This window comes from Mobula birostris, chromosome 32 (genome assembly GCF_030028105.1).
Source record: "Mobula birostris isolate sMobBir1 chromosome 32, sMobBir1.hap1, whole genome shotgun sequence".
In the NCBI taxonomy this organism is placed as follows: domain Eukaryota; kingdom Metazoa; phylum Chordata; class Chondrichthyes; order Myliobatiformes; family Myliobatidae; genus Mobula; species Mobula birostris.
This window is the reverse complement of record NC_092401.1, coordinates 26,886,833-26,907,546: the sequence shown is the minus strand read 5'-3', so window position 1 is coordinate 26,907,546 and position 20,714 is coordinate 26,886,833. Positions and strand designations below refer to the sequence as shown.

General features: G+C 42.0%; 1 protein-coding gene across 2 annotated transcripts in view; it reads right to left on the bottom strand.

Moving 5' to 3' along the window:
• The window catches only part of prkcsh (PRKCSH beta subunit of glucosidase II), a 114,711-nt gene that overhangs the window by 27,072 nt on the left and 66,925 nt on the right, over positions 1-20,714 (bottom strand). For both annotated transcript variants that reach the window (XM_072248167.1, XM_072248168.1), the window contains 2 exons: positions 14,931-15,018; positions 4,826-4,895 (listed from right to left, as the gene is read on the bottom strand). In XM_072248167.1, coding sequence (XP_072104268.1) covers positions 4,826-4,895; positions 14,931-15,018 — 158 coding nt within the window. The remainder of the gene's footprint in view (positions 1-4,825; positions 4,896-14,930; positions 15,019-20,714) is intronic.

Genomic DNA, 20,714 nt, shown 5'->3' with positions numbered 1-20,714 from the left:
TAGCTGTAAGATTAGGGTTCGATTCCCACTGCTGCTTGTAAGGAGCTTGTACATTCTCCCCATGACCACACGATTTCCTCTGGGTGCTCCAGTTTCCTCCCACATTCCAAAGGCGCATGATTAGGATTAGTGTGTTGTGGGAATGACATGTTGGCACCGGAAGCCCAGTATAACTCTTGCTGATTTGGACACAGACAAAACATTTCACTGTATGTTTGGATGTAACTGTGACAAATAAAACTTGTTTAATAAAGCTAATCACTGAGCTTGTTAGCCTGAAGAAATCTCCATGTCTGCAACAATAGACTGATTCTACCGGGGAGTCAGGGTTAACTGATTAGTGTTAGTGAGTTGTGGGCATACTAGATTGGTGTTAGGAGCATGCCAACACTTGCTCAGCACAATCCTTGCTGACTTGATTTAATGCAAAAAGCACATATCACTATGTTTTCATACACTTTATGTTTACGGTTACTGAACCCAACATCGCATATTTCTGGCACTAAGGTCTTCAGCGATAGACCAGGATGGGAAAAAAAAAAACATCTCCCTTGTTAATTAAGTGCCCTCAGTCAGCAATGGGGCAGTGTGATCTGTAAAATGTCCATATGCTGTGCCTTAGCTTTTCCAGCAGAGAGAACCTTGGTGCCACCTCAGCGTGGGGTGTTTTGGAGTTCAGAGTTCAATTCCAGCACCATTCTGTAAGAAGCCTGTATACATTCTCCCTGTAGATTGCATGAGTTTTCCGAGTCCTCCAGTTTACTCCCACAGTCCAAAGACATACCGGGTAGATTAACCGGTCATTGTAAATTGCTCTGCGATTAGGTTAAGTTTGTCGGGGGCTGTTGGAGCAGTGTGGCTTGAGGGGGCAAAAGGGCCTATTCCATGCTATATCGCTAAATAAAATAAACCTTTTCCTATTCCTCCCCTCCCCCCGCCACCAATCTGCAAAGATTAGATCTTCCTCCTGTTATTTCTTAACTTTAATGGGAAGATATGCAAATCCCCATGCTCTGGGGCCACAGATCAGTGATTTTCTCAGCTTTCTCAGAGTCAGAGTTATACAGCATGCATGCATGCAGGGCCCCTCAGCCCAACTTGCCCATGACGATCAACATTCAAGATTGTTTACTGTCATTCATCAGTACACAAGTGTGAAGCAGAACAAAATGATTGTTACTCCAGATCCAATGCAGCATAAAAACCCAATGAGCATAAAGAACACACCAAGAAGAAATCCCAATCAATATAACTACAAAGATTAGCTTGCAGACTGATTGTATGTGTAGTGCAGAAACTGCAGGGTCCCAAGCTGAGATATTTAAATTATTCTTAGCGACAGGTGAAGTACTGAAGGATTGGAGGATAGCTAATATTGTTCCACTGTTTAAGAAAGGCCTCAAAAATAATCTGGGAAATTATAGGCTAGGTAGTTTAACATCAGTGGTGGAAAAGTTATTGGAAGGTATTCTGAGGGACTGGATATACAAATAGTTGAATGGACATGGACTGATTGGGGATAGTCAACATGGCAGGGTAGGTCGTGAATAACCGATCTTAGTTTTTCAGTGAAGTTACCAGAAAAGTTGATGAAGGCAAGGCAGCAAAGTTGTCTACATGGACTTTAGCAAGGCATTTGACATGGGAGGTTGGTCAAGAAGGTTCAGTCATTCGCCCCTCAACATGAGACAGTAAAATGTTGCAGGAAAAGCCAGAGACTGGTCATAGATGGTTGCCTCTCTGACTGGAGGCCTGTGAGCAGTGGAGCGTCTGTTGGGTCTGTTGTTTGTCATCTATATCAATAATCTGGATGATTATGTGGTTAACTGAATCAGCGAATCTGTGGATGACATCAAGATTGGGGATGTAGTGGACAGCAAGGAAGATCATCAATGCTTGCAGTGGGATCTGGATCACGGAAAAGTAGGCTGAAAAATGGCAGATGTGCAGACAAGTGCAAGATGTATCGCCAACCAGGGCAAGTCCTACATGGTGAATGGTAGGGCGCTGAGGAGTGCTGTAGAACAAAGGAGTCTGGTCATAATTCATTGAAAGTGGAGTCACAGGTAGATAGGATCATAAAGAAAGCTTCTGGAACAATGGCCTGCATAAATCAAAATATTGAGTACAGAAGATGGGATGTTATGTTGAAGTTGCACGATGTTGGTGAGCTTTAATCTGGAGTATTGTGCGCTGTTTTGGTCACCTACCTACAGGAAAGCTGGAAATAAATTTGAAAGCACACAGTGAAAATTTACGAGAATTTTGCCAGGATTGGAGGACTTGAGTTATAAGGAAAATTGAATAGATTAGAACTTAATTTCACACGTTAAAATAGGCCATAGTCAGCATGGTTTCCTCAAGGGAAAATCTTGCCCAACATTCTTTGAAGAAATAACTAGCTGGATAGACAACGAAGAATCAGCTGATGTTGTGTACCTGGATTTTCACAAGGTGCCACACAAGGCTGCTGAACAAGCCATGAACCCATGGTACTACTGGAAAGATTCTCGTATGGATGAGGCAGTGGTTGATAAGCAGGAGGCTAACATTGGGAATAAAGGGAGCCTTTTCTGTTGGCTGCCAGTGCTTAGTGGTATTCCACAGCGGTCTGTGTTGGGACTGATTCCTTTACATTTTATATTAATGATCTGGTTGATGGAATTGATGGCTTTGTTGTAAACTTTGCAGATGATATGAAGATAGATGCTGGGACAGGTAGTTTTGAGGAAGTAGAGAGGTTACAGAAGGACAGACGGGTTAGGAGAATAGGCAAAGAAATGGCAGATGGAATACAGTGTCAGGAAACTTTAGTAGAAAAAATGAAAGGGTTAACTATTTTCTAAATGGAGAGAATACAGAAAACTTAGGAGTCCTTGTGCAGGATTCTCTAAAGGTTAATTTACAGGTTGAATCTATAGAGAGGAAGGCAAATGTAATGCTAACATTCATTTCAAGAGGACTAGAATATAAAAGCAAGATGTAATGCTGAGGCTTTATAGAGCACTGGTGAGGACTCATTTGTGTACTGAGTTTGAGAGCAGTTTTGGCCGCCTTGTCTTAGAAAGGATGTGCTGAAACTGGAGAGGGTTCAAAAGAGGTCACGAAAATGATTCCAGGATTGAATGGCTTGTCTTATGAAGAGTGTTTGATGGCCTGTATCCACTGGAATTCAGAAGAACGAGAGATGTCCTCTTGAAATCTATCAAATGGTGAAAGACCTTGATAGAATGATGTGGAGAGGATGTTTCCTACGGTGGGAGTGTCTTAGACCAGAGGACAGAGATTTAGAATCGAGGGGGCGGCGAGTGTCCTATTAGGACGAAGATGAGAAGGAATTTCTTTAGCCAGAGAGTGGTGAATTTGTGGAATTCTTTGCTACAGGCAGTTATGGTGGCCAAGTCTATGTATATTTAAGGGCAGAGGTTGATAGGTTCTTGAATGGTCAGCACACAAAGAGATACGGGGAGAAGGCAGGAGATTGGAGCTGAGACTTGATGGGCCAAAAGGCCTAATTCTGCTCCTACATCTTATGGTATGATGGTCTTTATTCCTTGGAATGTAGAAGATTGAGGGGAGATTTCATAGAGGTATACAAAATTATGAGTGGTATAAGCAAGGTAAACATAAGCAGGCTTTTTCCACTGAAGTTGCATGGGACTACAACTAGAGGTCATGGGTCAAAGATGATAAGTTTAGGGGGAACATGAGGGGAAACTTCTTCACTCGGAAAGCTGTGAGTGTGGAACAAGCTGCCAGCACAAGTGGTGCATGCGAGCTTGATTTCAACATTTAAGAGAAGTTCGATTAGGTACATGGATGGTAGGGGTATGGAAGGCTGTGGTCCCAGTACAGCTTGATGGGACTAGATGGACCAATGGGTCTGTGCTGTACTTTTCTATGACTCTTTGTACATTAAGTGACGCAGGGTGCAGCAGTGTCAGTACACAAGGTGCATGCCCACTTGAACGAGTCTCATTTGCCTGCATTTGGGCCACATCCTCTAAACCAGGGGCTCCCAGTCTTTATTATGCCATGGACCCCTCCCCCATTAACTGAGTGGTCCATGGGTTACCTTCCTGACGCATGTGCCTGTCGAAATATCTTTTAAAATTTGAATCATTCCTGCCTCTATTACTTTTTCTAGTAACTCACTTCATATACCCAGCACCTTCTGTGTGGAAGTTGCCCTTCAGGTCCCTTTTAAATCTTTGCTCTCTCACCCTTACATGTACAATCAGTGGCCACTTTACTAACTACGCCTGTGCATCCGCTCATTAATGCAAATATCTAATCAGCCAATCCAATCACGTGGCAGCAACTCGATGCATGAAAACATAAAGACATGGTCAACGGATTCATTTATTATTCAGACCAGGCATCAGAATGGGGAAGAAATATAATCCAAGTGACTTTGACCATGGAATGATTGTTGGTGCCAGACTGGGTGGCTTCAGCATCTAGAAACTGATCTCCTCGGATTTTCTCACACCACAGAGAACGTTGAGAGGTTACAGAGAACGGTGTGAAAATGCCTTGTTAATGAGTGGGACCAGGGGAGAATGGCCAGAGTGGTTCAAGCTGATTCAAAGGTGAAAGTAACTCATAACCACACGTTACCACAGTGGTGTGCAGAAGAGAAATGCACAACTCATCAAACCTTAAGTGAATGTGAGATTTAAGTGGAATAGGTGGCAACTAATAAAATGCCTATTGTGCATGTCGTCTGGTTTTGGACTGTTCTACCATGGGAAAAAGACTTTCTTTTTAAAGGAGCATTGGTCACTTTACCTTAAAGATCAAACAGATAAAAGAGATACATTACCCAATCGAGCTCTCCACCTCCTTCAATGATTTCTCTGCTTTGGAGAATTCATTTCGGGCTTTTTCTGCAACTGAAAGAAAATAACATACAGATGCAATGACTGCAGTTTTAATCCAGTATCGAGCATGACAATTCAACCTCATCCAGAGTGATTACGAAGTTACAGAAGAGATACCAGTTAAGAGAAGAGCAAAGAGTTACAAGGTGACACAACAGTGTAGAGGTTAGTGTGACACTTACAGTGCCAGCAACTCGGGTTCAATTCCTGCTATGTGTAAGGGAGTTGTATGGTCTCCCCTTGACTGCATGGGTTTCCTCGGGTGCTCCGGTTTCTTCCCACATTCAAAGATGTACGGGTTCGTAGGTTAATTGGTCACATGGGTGTAATTGGACGGCACGGGCTCACTGGGCCAACAGAGTCTGTTAGCATCCTGCAACTCTAAAGAAAATAAATAAAATGGAACTAGCAGCCAGAGTTTAGATTCATTACTCCAGCAGAACCCTGAATCCCAGTAAGCCATCTTGGGAACTGAAGTTCAAAAATTAAATAAAAGAGGAGGATAATAAACACAAGGGATTCTACAGGTGTTGGAAATCCAGAGTAACACATACAAAATATTGGAGGAACTCAGGTCAGGCAGCATCTATGCAGAGGAATAAACAGTTAACGTTTTCCGCCGAGGCCCTTCATCAGAAACGGAAAGGAAGAGGGAAGAAGCAGTCTTCCTTCCTTTCCAGAGTTAAAAGAGGATGCAGTAAACTATGAAACTACACCTGTAAAAATTCATCTGTTTCAGTTCAGAGGCAAATGTGCTGACTACCCAATCTGGGCTACTTGTGGGTCCATACTCACTAATGCAGTTGACTCTAACCTACCTTCTTAGTCTACAGGGAAGCTGGAATGAATAATAATTGCAGATATTGCCAGCAATGTCAACACCTTAGTAACAAATAAATATAAAGAGCAAACTTTGAACTGGTGAATAGCATTTAATTTCTTCACAAGAATGATAGTAATGATAGCATTAATAGGACAGATGGCACATTGAAATGCCTCGAAGTGCTTTATACAATTATAACACATACAGTTACATGAAGTGCTATGTGCTGACACAGAATATTGGTATGACAATGCTCTGCACTTGCTTATGTACTTGCATACTGCAAATAGTGAGTTCTCAGCTAAGCATTCCCTAGAATCTGAGGACATTGATAATTTTGTTTAGAGATACAGCACAGTAAACAGGCCCTTTCAGCCCATCTACACGTGACCAATTAACCTACTAAGCCAAGTCTCTTTGGAATGTGGGAGGAAACTGAAGCACCTGGAAGAAATACATGCAGTCACAGGGAGAACGTAGAAGCTTCTTACAAATGGCAGAATTGAACAATGATCGCAGGCATGTAGTTACCCTATCTATACCTCTCATAATTGTGTATACCCCTTTAAGATTCCCCTCATTGGGGTAATGGAGGTATAATTTGTCCATCTGTGCTGATCAACCCATCCTTGACTAAGCTGTTCCACCGTGAACACAATCTGTTATGAGTCAACATGATGCTTTCAGATCAGGTCATGCACAGCACATACCTCCGCCGCACTGCTCACTGTTTCTGAGGTACAGGGGTTAGCAACCCTTTGTGCCTGTTATTTCTTTTGTGTTCTATCGCTGAGCAGCAGTGAACCATCTGATTGGCCTATCAGAGTTCTCTTTGGGAACTAGTTGACTTGATCAGCATTTCTGATCTGGCTATTGTTCACCATTGCACTTAATAATAAAGAAAAATTCTCCTATGCTCTAGGGAATAAGGCCAAATTTTCTCAGCCGTCCTTATAACTTTCAACCTTGTAGGTAGGTGACCACAGCTGAACACAACATTCCAAACCTGAACTTGCCAATGTCTTGCACAACTTCAACATCCCAACTCCCATATTCAATACCGATTTATGAGAGTTGGTCAGCATCAAGTTCCCCCTCATCTTCCCATTAAATACTTCACGCTTACCCTAAACCAATGACTTCTAGTTCTAGTCTTGCCCAAACAGAGGAAAAAGCCTGCATGTATTTACCCTATCTATGCCCCTCATAATTCTGTACACCTCAAAGATTTCCCTTCATACTCCTAAGCTCCAGGGAATTGAAGACCTTCAAAGAGATTGACAGAACTGGAAAGGAAGTACACAATAGGTTAAAAATCAAAGCTCTCTCAAATGGTCCTCCGAGAGCGTACGGAGGCTCAGCTCTGGCAGACCATGGCGCCACGGAGCCTGCAGCCCTGAGCACAGAGCCGACAGTTAAGTTGGAAAATGGAGCCTTATCCTCCCGGCAGGAACCCACACCTGCCATCCTCAGAGAGAGAGAGAGAGAGTGACATCAGCTTTATGTAAACTGACATAACCACTTACACAAACATCACCTTCCCTCCTGCGATTACAACCTCTCCATATTTCATTATGATCAATTTTTTTTAAACCTTCTCACTATGCAAAGTTTCATTTTATTAGTACAAAACAATCTATTTTGCCCCCATCTGAAAATGGTACAAGTTTACAGAATGATTTATAAATTTAAATAAAATGCTGCGCTGATGAGGAACAGGAGCAGGTTTAATTAAAAGAGGTTATGTCGAACATGTTGTGTCCCAGAGCAGTTATATGCCAGGCTGCTGACTAGTAAAGTGCCAGACTGATGGTCTTACCCAGGATCAACAACAGGGTCAGAATTTCAAGGGGAAAAAACAGGTCACAAGCTACGACAATTTCACTCTGACACCTGAATGACTGAATATCCTGCAGTCCCCTGTGATTAACAATTAGACTGTTCAATTATAATCCTTAATATGTGGCTCCGTTTTCAATAAAATTGCGTGCAGGCACACAAGGGGGAGATCTGTGGAGGAGGCAGGCTCAGCACTGACAGTTGTCAAAGGTCCTAAGAGAATTAACCTGGACCCCACCAAACTAATTTGCCAATGTTGCTGAGGGACACTGATGACCAGATGTACCCTTTGTCATAACAATGCAATTAAGGTGTAGTTAATTTAAGATGTGCACAATAAGTAAGAGGCAATCTTGGGTTAGTCCATCCTCAGCTAAACAAGATCATTCAGGGCTGTATGGTTGAGCCAAGCAGCGGCTCTGCTGAATCAAATCAAGAGAAGATAACATTAGCTTTATTTGTCAAAACATGCAGTGAAATGAGTTGTTTGTGTCAAATCAAATCAGTGAGGATTGTTCTGGGGGCAGCCCACAGGTGTCACCATGCTTCCAGTGTCAATTTAGCATGCCCACAGCTTACTAAGTAATCTTTTCTATCCCATCTTCTTAACATTGGGGAATACTTAATTCTCCTCCCCATCAGGGGGCACAGATTTAGAGTTTCATACTGGGGCTGGTGAGTATATGAAATGAGCTGCCAGAAAGTGGTCCATTCATACCACTTCAAGAAGTGGTTGGATAAGTACTTGGAGAGATATGGGTGAGATGCAGGAAATTTGGACAACTGGTTGGCATGGAATCATTGGGCTGGAAGGCCTGTAATCATGCTGTATTATTCAGTGACTCTGTAAGCTTTCAGGATGCCCAGCAATATTTCCAAATCAGTGCTTTTTAGAATAACCAGGCTCAGCAAAATGTCCAGTATTTCCTAAAAGCAACCTATGAGTACAGAAATGCCCGACACTTCAACTGATTCTTAGGAGGTATTTCTCCATTGTTCAAAGAAAATTTTTCAAAATGGCAGCTGCAGGTGAACTCACACCAAAATCAATTTATATTACTGAATGTAATAAAATCCAAACACATTTACAGAGCAAATAACTCCAAAGTAGAAAGAAAAATTCAGACACCGTTCTGTGCACTGGGATCAAAAAGTTTCAGATAAGCATTTTTTCTTATTTTGTTGTTTCATGCCTTGAACTTTAAAGCAAAAAAAATTCTCTTTGCTTTGTCTAATGACTTGACATCCGGTGGGCAGCTTCACCAATACAAGTCACTTTCATAGATAGAAGCCTGAAAACACCCCTGGCAGAAAGCTGCTGGCTCAGCTCTGACCTGTCCTTTGATCTGTTTAAAGACAAAAGATAAAGAGTATACAGCAAGGAAGCCAGGAGAAAACCAGCAATGGCAGCAGTTTTCTGCTGCAGCAGCAGCTCTGCAGAAATAGTGCAGTTAAGTCTGTAGTGGCCGCTCCTCGTCCTCAACTACCAGAACAAGAACTTGCTCAGCTGAGAGCCCAAATTAAAGGAAAGCCAAAAGCATTTCACTGATCAACTTTATTCACCATATACATTTCCACGTGTTTGCAATTTGCTGTGGTGTGTTGGCCAGGGTACATCAAAAAATAAATAACATGCCATTATAAAAAAAAGTACATCAAAATAAGATATGGAATAAAATATGCATAAATAAATACCAGCAGCATCTAGGGAGAGGAATAAACAGTTCACATGTCAGGCAGAGACTCTTCATTAGGATAGCTAGCCCTTAGATGAGTTTCTCCAGCAATCTGTGTTTGTTATTCTAGATTTTCAGCATCTGCAGAATCCTGTGTTTAGCATTATAAAAAGTGGTTTAAAGTGTTTACTGTGCATTGCAGTAACTAAACTAATAAATAGAGGGGTGGGGGGGGGGGGCGGGCTAACCAGAATGGTTGATCTGCCTGGGTGAAGAAGCATTTAGGATGGAGTAAAGTTTTTTTTTTGTTAGACCACCTTCCAGAAGGGAGCTTTTGGAAAAGGCACTCAGCAGGATGAGTAGTGTCCACAATGATTTTTCCTGCCACCTTTTTGTCCCAGACACATCAAAGTACTGCAGTGATGACAGACTGCAGCCAATGACTACCTCTGCTGACCTGACAGTTTGCTGTAACTTTCCTATCAGTCTCTATCCTCAGGTTGGAAGCAATGGTATTCCTTGTCAGTTAAACAGTTACTGCATATTCATATTGTACAACCAACACACCCAAGGATGTGCCAAGGGTAGCATACATTCCGGCCCCAACATAAAAATGTCCACAATGTTCATCAGAACAAAACAGAAAACAAGCCCCTCTCACCCACACAGACTGTCCTCCAACATCATAGCACCAGTAGGTGATTTCTCTCAGCCCATCAGCAAATCAATTAAATTCTTCCTCTTCACAAACATCTGAAAATCTCCAGATGCTCAAAATTCAAACACACACAAAATGCTGGAGGAACTCAGCAGGCCAGGTAGCATCTATGGAAAAGAGTACAGTCAACATTTCCGATTCTTCCTCTTCTAACGTCTCTATTTTCTTTTTCAGGGTGACTGGAATCCTGTTGGGTCTTTGATTTTCCGTGGCACTCAAACTGTAGTTCTGCAAGGAGGCACGTTCCCATTCTTGGAGCTCACTGATTGGCTGCACCTTCCGTATGTACAGGTTTGGTCGGAATTCGGGTGGCTTTAGGGTGCAGCCTTGCGTGGCCCTGTGGACACAAGTTCTTGCCAGCAATGTGAACTCAAGCATAGCAGGAGCCGGAATATCGAAGACAACGAGAGTGGCTGTCAAAGGCCTCTGTACTCAAGTGATCGATCACTCCCTTTCTCAATGGTGAGTGAGTTTGCTGCCAATTCTCAAGTAGGGGAGCTCAGAATAAAAAGCAACGTTACAGGCTGACTGCAACATCGAAACAGCTGTGGATGGAGCGATACCTGTCTCTCCCTTCTTAGCAAGACAGAGCTAACCTGTGGGATGTCAAAATGTTGATGAAGTGAACAGTTAGTTTTTGATGTACTATAGACCATGTTCTCTCTTTGGGGGGGTGATTTGGTGTTGCTTGCATGGTGGATGGTGGGAACGATGATGCTTTATACCAGAGTAAGTGAGGGGAGGGTTGATACTGCTTGTGTGTGGGAGGGGGTAGGGGTCAGGGGGCTTTGAGTTTTTTTTAAAACTGTCATTCATTCTTTGGGTTTATTTTCTGTTTTGAGGATGTCTGCAGAGAGTGAGAATTTCAGGTTGTATACTCTATATTTTCTCTGATATTAAATGGAACCACTAAACTCCAGAACTGGCCTCTGGGCCTTCACTCTTGGGCCTTCAAGCTTCAACATCAGGATTTTTGAGCAATCTTTGGGCTCCAATCTTCAGTATCGGCCCCAAGACCAGCCGATGACAGAATCCTGAACTCCAGGCTCAAATTCCATTCTCGCCGATTGATTAGCCCTTGTACCTCTTGCTTGCATGGATATCCACTCCGAAACCCACTGACCTGAGACAGCCCACTTTCCTTACATGTTCTTCATCCCCCATCCAAATCACTGGCTTTATGGCATGGAGCAGAGGCCTGGGCACCAGATGTCCTTTGTCGCATGTCGACGCTGCTGGACCTAAAACACAGAACGCATGTCCAACTGGTCCACGCCAGTTCCTATCCCATGCGCTTGACTCATATTGCTCCAAACCTTTCCTGTCATTTACATGTCCAAATAACTTAACTGTTATTAACGTATCTAATTTTCATAAATATATAATTTTCTTGCACTTAAATATTCTTATAAAACACTATTTGTCTCAGCAAGTAGCTGCCCAAAGATCATTATGATTAATCATAAGCCTCGGTTCAAACAATGACCAAAACATCTGACACCGAGCTTTGCTAAGAAACTGGTAGGTTAATCAACTACAGATCAGAGTTAGAGTTAATTAATCAATACCGATCTGTACTACAGATTCAACACGTACTAGACAATGGGAATTTGGAACAACAAACAAAAAACTGAAGGGACTCAGCAGGTCAGGCAGCATCAGAGGGAAATGGACAGTCAACACTTTGAATTGAGACTCTTCATCAGGACTGAAAAGAAAGAGGGAAGATCGCCAGTATAAAAAAGGTGAGGTGGAAGGTGATAGGTGGATCCAGGTGAGGGAGATGACAGGCAGGTGGGGGAAAGGAGAGAGTGAAAATGATACAAGAAGCTCAGAGGTGGCAAAGGGCTGAAGAAGATGGAATTTGATAGTGGACCACAAACCTTGTCAGACAATTTGAAGATTGGTGGAGGAACAGGTCATGTTGAGGTCTGCAGAAGGACTTAGATTGGGAGAATGGGCAAATAAATAGCAGATGGAATATACTATAGGAGAGTATATGGTCATGTACTTCAGCAAAAGGAATAAAGGCATACACTATTTTCTAAAAAAATTCAAAACTCAAGAGGTGCAAAGCAATGGGAGTCCTCATGTAAGATTCCCTAACGGTTAACTTACAGGCCGAGTCAGTGTCTTGTCTTGTCCATACTGCACCAACTGCCGCCACTGGGCTATAAACATGCAGAGCAAAGTGTGGTTAAGTGCCTTGCTCAAGGACACAACATGCTGCCTTCGCTGAGGCTCAAACTTGCAACCTTCAGATCGCTAGTCCAACATCTTAACCACTTGACCACGCGCCCAGTGGTAAGGAGAACAAAAGCAATGTTGGCATTCATTTCAAGAGCACTAGTATATAAAAACAAGGATGAGATGTTGATGTTTCATAAGGCATTGGTCAGACTGCACTTTGAATATTGGGAACAGTTTTGGGCCCCTTATCTAAGAAAGGATGTGATGGCATCAGAGAGGGTTCAGAGGAGGTTCACAAAAATGAATGAAAGAGTTAACATATGAGGAGCATTTGATGGTTCTGAGCCTGTACTCACTGGAGTTTAGAAAAATGAGGAGGGAATCTCATTGGAACCTATCAAAAATTGCAATTCCTAGATAGAGTGGACGTGGAGAGGATGTATCCTATTATGGGGGGAGTCTTGGAACAGGGGGCACAACCTCAGAATTCAAAGATGTCCCCTTAGAACAGAGATGAGGAGGAAAATTTTCAGCCAAAGAGTGGTGAATCTGTGGAATATGTTGTCAGACGGCTGTGGAGGCCAAGTCATTGGATATATTTAAAGCAGAGGTTGACAGGTTCTTGATGAATAAGGGAGTCAAAGGTTATGGGGAGAAGGCATGAGCATGGGGTTGAGAGGGATAATAAATCAGCCTCAATAGCCAAATGAGCGAATTTTGCTCCTATGTCTCAAAATCCAGCTGAGGAGGGGAGTGACAGGTAGATGGGAGAAGAGGGAGAGTGGGAATGATGCAAGAAGCTGGGAGGTGATACGTGGAATGTGAGAAAGGCCTGAAGATGAAATCTAAGAGGAGAGGACAGTAGATTATGGAATAAATCCATTCATGTAAATGATTAGAAAAACGTGTTTTGAGCATACTATTCATGCACTTGATGTGGGATCAAAAATGCAGGACAGCAGAGAAAGAGATGTTCGCATTCTCACACCTTCGATTGTGTCTCGTTCAATGGGAATTACATCAGTTGAATGTTATACCTAGTTGTGGTGTACACTGTCAAGAAAGGAATATTAGATAGCAAGTAGCTGTCGTAAATGGTGCTTAAACCCAAAACAGGATATGTTCAGTGTTAATCAATATCTGCAAGAGAAAAGAGGTCATCTGATTGACTTCAGTACTCTCCTGTGTATTTCTGGCTACGTGCTTATTTTGGACTTCCAGCAATCATGTTCTATTTTGACTCATTTAACTTGAGCTCCAATTTCACTTGGGCATATTGGCTTTGTAAATAATGCACCTCCAAAGCAAATGCCATTTGGCTCTGCTTCTTGCATGGAGAATCAACAAAGAATAGAGACGCAATCATCTCTGTCTGCATGTCAAATTGTGCATGTGTCAGGGAATGATACAGAACTAACCCGGAGACAATGAGTGCCCCGTTAATCTAAATCTACCTTGCTTTAAGTGGAGTTTAGTCAGGATGAAACCTGAACCTAGAATACCTGCACAAACGTGCCTCAACCTGCAAAAACCCTGGTTTCATTTTGCACTTGTATCATATAAACAAGCATCAGACACCCATATGAATAAAACAGCGACACACCTGTAAATTATAAAGAGAAGATGGTTGTAAATAAGGTAATGAGGCACCTGCTCACTCCTTCAAAGTATGTCTATTTATTACAGGTACAACTAAAATATGTAGAAGGCATGCAGCCCCCAAAGGCGATCCTGACCTCATGTTTTGTTTCATTAATTGCAGGGACAAGCCCCAATGGCAAATGACACTTAATATTTGCTGAATTGTCAGTTCTCGTCTAATCGCTGTTGTGACTGTTACTACCCAAAGGGGAACTTTAAAAAAAAAAAGCTGTTTTCATATCTTGTGTAAGCCAAGTTGTTTACTTTCCAGTCAAAAACCCATCCCAAAGGCAGGATGAATGTAAGCATTACTTGATACCTCTGCTTGGTGAACTGACCTTGGCATTCACAGTGCCACAACCGAGGGTGCCTGTACGGTTAGGAACGCAAGACCACAGGTCAAGCAAGGTCCTTTGCTTCCTCATGCAAGGATTCTGGCTGGGTGTTGCTATTATATACTTAAGTGCAGCAAGGACTCAGTTGTGATGCCTCCAGTGACTCAGCAACCAGACTACCATGACTGCATTTGAAAAATTATCCACTGGACATCTGATACTCCTGACAGAACTTTGCCCAGCAGGAGTTTTGGGAGGCCATACAAGGGAATAACATACAAATTTCTTACAGACAGCAGTGGGAATTGACCCCTAATCACTGGCACCATAAAGCGATGCACTAACCGCCACTGTGGCGCCCCAACATAGACAATGGAAGGAAGATAAGGCAAGAAAATGATGGATAATTAAAACAGAGATGCACATATAGTCTGAGCTAAGAGACCACATCACAGTGACCTACAGATCAGAAAGACATAAGAAAATAAAGTGAAGGGTCACGAAGGAATTATATAATTATAGCAAAGACCTAAGTCAACTACAGTCCAGATCTCAGCCTATATTGGTAGACAGTCCACTTTAATTAATTCAATATCACATTCGCCCAAGGATGCAGAAAGAAACAAAAAAATCCGCTTTTAATGAGGTCCTCAGGTGAGAGGGTGAAGTCTGAAGACTGACAATTGAATAGCTGAAATGGAGAGGCTTTCCTACCCTACAATGGAGAGACATGAGTGGTTAAAGACCAATGAAACCAAGTGAAAGTGAACTGTACAGAAAAAAAATGCATCAATTCAAAGTTAGCTTCAGTGAACAGGAACATACCATCAATCAGAATCTGTGTTTCTTCATCGTATGCTGGCATCTTCTCTTCCTCCACTTCTTCCTTTTCTGATAAATTGTTCTGTTGATTCTACAAAGAGAAGGACCGTTATCGGTCTGGCAGCTTAAAATTCTTTGTTATACATGACTAAGTGCATACACGACATGGTCTCTAGAAAAGTGTCGGATTAACAATACCAAAAGCTGACTGGCAGGAAGGATCCAAAACACTGCTGGGTGAAAATCAGTTGCTGAAAACATTTCAAGTCCCCATTCAGGACTTGAATCAGCAGCAGTGCACATGCAGTGGCTCCAACACTGTCAAAGACCTCTCCCATGCTTTCCACAATCTCTTTGACCTCCCGCTGTTGGGTAGAAGGTACCGCAGAAGAACCAGAACTGTCAGGCTGGATAACAGCTTCTCCCCCCAGGCTGCTGGACTTCTTCACACTGTGCTGCCACCCAGCACAGAGGTACACCCTGTCTGAACGCCTTGCCGGCTCCCCTACCCACACACCACAACTCAGACATTCTCACCCTGCACCGGTCGCTTTTCATCTTTTATTGCTGCTGTTTCACATGTTTATATGACTGCTTGTTTTATTATAATAGTGCCAGTAACAAATATATACCTTGCGCTTTATATCACCCTGCCTATCTTCAGGCCACGCCACTCAGGGACTCGTGCGATTAGTTTGGTGGATCATAACAAATATGCTTTGGGTGACATATACTACGCTTTGCACTTTGACCTCAGAGGAACGATGTTTGTTTAGTTGTATACATGTGTATGGCCAAATGACAATAAACTTGGTGTTAAAAATCAGACACTTTCAACTATGTATTTAAAGCAAAACACAGCAATGTTAAAAACAATTGGAAATACACTAAAAAGCTGAACACATCTCTCAAAATGAACTAATCAAACCGCTAGTGTCTGTAGTTTATCTAACCCAATCCAACATTCTGCTTTCTACTTTATCACAATTAGTCAATTGTACTTTGTTCCATCCATCTGGCTGCTCAAAAGACTACAAGACATACAGTGCCTATAAAAAGTATTCACCCCACCCCTCCCCAGAAGTTTTCATGTTTTATTGTCCTACAACAGTGGAGTTAATTTGGCTTTTGTGACATTGATAAACAGGAAACGTGTCAAAGTGAAAACAGATCTCTACAAAGTGATCTAAATTAGAGATATGAAAAACAAAATAATTGATTACATGTATTCACCCCCCCCCTTAATATGACACACTAAATCATCACTGCTGCAGTCAATTGGTTTTAGAAATCAGATAATTAGTTAAGTAGACAATAGGTGCAGAAGTAGACCATTCGGCCCTTCGAGCCTGCACTGCCATTCTGAGATCATGGCTGATCATCTACTATCAATACCTGGTTCCTGCCTTGTCCCCATAACCCTTGATTCCCCTATCCATAAGATACCTATCTAGCTCCTTCTTGAAAGCATCCAGAGAATTGGCCTCCACTGCCTTCTGAGGCAGCGCGTTCCACACCTCCACAACTCTCTGGGAGAAGTTGTTCCTCCTCAACTCAGTCCTAAATGACCTGCCCCTTATTCTTAAACCATGCCCTCTGATGGAGATCTGTTTTTGGCAACCTGTGTGTAGTCAAAGTGTCTCAATTGATTGTAGTAAAAATACATCTGTACCCGAAAGGTCCAACTACTAGTGAGTCAGTATCCTGGCAAAAGCTACACCAAGACGACAAAAGAACACTCCAAGAAAAGGTTACTGAAAAGTAATAGTCAGGAGATGGATACAAGAACATTTCCAAGTCACTGAATGTCCCTTGGAGGGAGTATCGACACATCAGTCAAGAAATGGAAAGAATATGGCACAGCTGTAATCTGCCTACAGCAGGCCATCCTCAAAAACTGAGTGACCATGCAAGAAGGGGACTTGTGAGGGAGGCCACCGAGAGACGTATGACAACTCTGGAGGAGGTACAAGTTTCAGTGGCTGAGATGGAAAAGACTACACAAACAACTGTTGCCCAGGTGTTTCACCAGTCGCAGCTTTAAGGGAGAACAGCAAACAGAAAGCCACTGTTGAAAAAAACTCACATGAAGTCTCGGCTAGAGTTTTCCAGAAGGCATATGGGAGACTCTGAAGTCAGCTGGCAGAAGGCTCTATGGTCTAGTGAAACCAAAACTGAGCTTTTTGGCCATCGAACTAAATGCTATGTTTAGTGCAAGCCAAATACCACACATTAAAAACACATCATCCCTACCATGAAGCATGGTAGTAGCTGCACCATGCTGTGGGAACGTTTCACTGCAGCAGGCCATAGAAGTCTTGCAAAGGTAGAGGGTAAGATGAATTCAGCAAAATACAGGAAAATCCTGGAGGAAAACCTGATTCAGTGTGCAAGAGAACTGTGACTTGGAAGCATTGAGCCAAAGCTACACAGAAATAGTTTATAAACAAAGTTAATGTCCTGGAGAGGCCAAGTCAGAGTCCAGGCCTCAATCCAATTGGGGATTTGTGGCTGGACTTGAAAAGGGCTGCTCACTCATAATCCCCATGCAATTTCACAGAGCTTGAGCAGTTTTGTAAAGAAGAATGGAGAAAAATTGCAGTGTCCAGATGTACAAAGCTGATAGAGACCTATCCACACAGACTCAAGGTGCCAAAAGGTGTCTACAAAATACTGACTTGAAGGGGGTGAATACTTATTCAATCATTTTGTATTTTATATTTGTAATTCATTTAGATCACCTTGTAGAGATCTGTTTTTGCTTTGACATGAAGCAGTCTTTTTCAGTTAATCAGTGTCAAAAAAGCCAAATTAAATCCACTGTGATTCAAAGTTGTAAAACAATAAAACATGAAAACTCTTAAGAGGGAGTGAACACTTTTTATAGGCACTTTAGGAGCAGAATAGCAAGGATGTAATGCTGAGGCTTTATAAGGCATAGGTCAGACCACACTACTGACAGCAGTTTTGGGCTCCTCATCTCAGAAAAGATGTGCTGGTATTACAGAGGGTCTAAAGCAGTTTCACGAGTTATTCCAGGAATGCAACCAGTAATGTACAAGTAGTGTTTGACGATTGTGGGCCTGTACTCGCTAGAGTTTAGTATTGAAAGGCCTAGGTAGAATGGACATGTTTCCTATTGTTGGTGAGTTGAGGAAAATGGAGTTGAGAACGATAAGTCAGCCATGATGAAATGGCGGAGCAGACTCAATGAGCCACATGGCCTAATTCTGCTCCTATGTCTTATGGTCTAACTGCAAATGATGCAGCATTAAACTTGTGCAAGCTGCCACTAATTTGATAAAATTAATTGTGGGGGTTCAGAAGGAACCACATGCTGGGTTGTTGAGGGCAAAGGAATGTTACTAATACTGCTGTTTGCATATAGACCAGATGTATCTTTCAGCTGATAGTGTAACACAATGGATATAGTGAGAATTCCCATGGATGCTCAGGCAACCTGTGCTGGCTTTTCAAAGGATCACTCTTAGGAACTCATTTGAATTATTATACAAAATGAAATTACTGACAGGATTCAAAAAGAAATTTTTTAATTCATACAGAGCTGTAACAATAACACGTTGTATTAGCTGCATAGGGTGTAAAGATTAATGAGAACCCACTCCATCTGGTTGCATTCTCAATACCTTCAGTTTTGTCGGTCATCATTATTGCCTGAGCATTCCACAGTACGTCATACAGGTCCACAATCCCTTATCCGAAATTCTGAAATCCAAAAAGCTCCGAAAACCGAAGTTTTTTTCACCAACAGCTGCCGTCACTCAGGTGTGACGTGGCAGCACTAGCAGAGGCCACTAGACGTCAGCCGTGGATTCAGCACGTCGTACCAGTTACATGTGTATTTGCTGTTCGCTGATATTTTGTGTCCACTGTTGACTTTGTGTTTAATTTCACTGTGAAAATGCCAAAAAGAGCTGCAGATATCCCTATGGGTAACAATGAGAAAAAGAGAAGGAAGCATCTATCATTAGCAATAACACAGAAAGTGGAGTTATTGCAGAAGCTTGATCGTAGTGTGTCTGTGTGGCATCTTACTGAAGGATATGGCGTCGGAACTACCACTGTATATGATTTAAAGAAACAAAGACAAGTAGCTGAAGTTTTATAGTGACAGTGATGACCATAAACTAATGAAAAACAGGAAAACAATGCATAGGGCAATAAATGAAGATCTTGACTGTGTGTTGATTGAATGGATTAGACAACGAAGAAGTGAATGTATGCCGCTGAATGGCATGTTGATCATGAAACAAGCTGGAATATACCATGAAGAACTGAACATTGAAGGTGAGTGTCAATATTCAGAGGGTTGGCTGCAGAAATTTAAGCGTCATGGTGTAAAATATCTGAAAATCTGTGGTGAGAAAGCTTCTGCTGATCATGAAGCAGCTGAAAATTACATTGATGAATTTGCCAAGATAATATCTGATGAAAACATTTGCCCTGAACAAATTTACAATGCTGATGAAACAGGTTTGTACTGGCACTACGTTCCTAGAAAAACATTAACAATGGCTGATGGGGGAGCACCAACAGGTTTTAAAGATGCTAAGGACAGGTGTGCCAATGCAGCAGGCAAACACAAGGTGAAGTTGGCAGTGATTGGAAAAAGCCAACATCCGAGATGTCTGAAAGCTGTACGCAATTTACCTGTGCATTATTATGCAAACAAGAAAGCACAAGTAACCCGAGAAATGTTTTCTGACTGGTTCAATAACCACTTTGTACCAGGGGCACGAGCTCATTGCAGGCAAGCTGGACTGGAAGAAAACTGTAAAATTTTATTGTTCCTGGACAACGGCTCTGCACATCCCCCTGCCGAACTTCTTGTGAAAAGTGATGTTTTCGCAATTTACTTGCCCCCCAATGTGACATCTATATTACAGCCTCGTGACCAAGGAATTTTACGCTCCATGAAGAGCAAGTATAAAGACTATTTTTTGAATTGGATGCTTTCTGCAGTCAACAGAGGAGTAGGAATCCAAGACTTCCTGAAAGAGTTCAATGTTCAGTATGCCATTTACGCAGCTGCTAATGCTTGGAATGATGTTGGTAAATTAACATTAACAAATGCTTGGCACAGACTTTGGGATGTTTGATGTAAATGAACCTACAGATCAAGACTCTGAAGGATTTCTTGTCACTAATATGATGATATCAAACCTCGTAACTTACGCTAAAATGTTATCGAACAGAAGTGTAATTAGAGGAAGCTGACATCGAAGCAATGCTGAACATTGACAATGATGCACCTGTTGTGCATTCCTTGAGTGATGGGGAAATTGCTGAAATGCTGTTAAATACAGATAAGCATGAAGAAAGTAGTGATGATGATGACATAGTGAATACAGGTGAAAAAATCCCCATAGACGATATGGTGAAAATGTGTGATCAGTTAATTGCTGGCCTTGAACAACGTGCATTTATCAGTGAGCAAGAGATTATGGCAGTTTACTCAGTTAAAGAGAGATTGCTTAGACATAAACCTATGTTAATGAGACAGATGACACTTGAAGTCTTTAAAAATGCCATCTGTCATAGTGCTGCTTCATAACTTGAGAATCTTGTTCCTGGCCCATCAGGTACCTGTAGAGTATTTAGCTTTGTTTGCCAGATGTAATGCAACTTAACTAGCTTGGCTTGAACCTGTCACTGTCCTAGAGTATTTACGTCATTTACCATGTGTTTGATTTGGTTCGTTTGAGGCTGTATATTTTTATGTTTTATTGAATGTTTAACAGAACTATAATAGTATTTGTAGTTTTT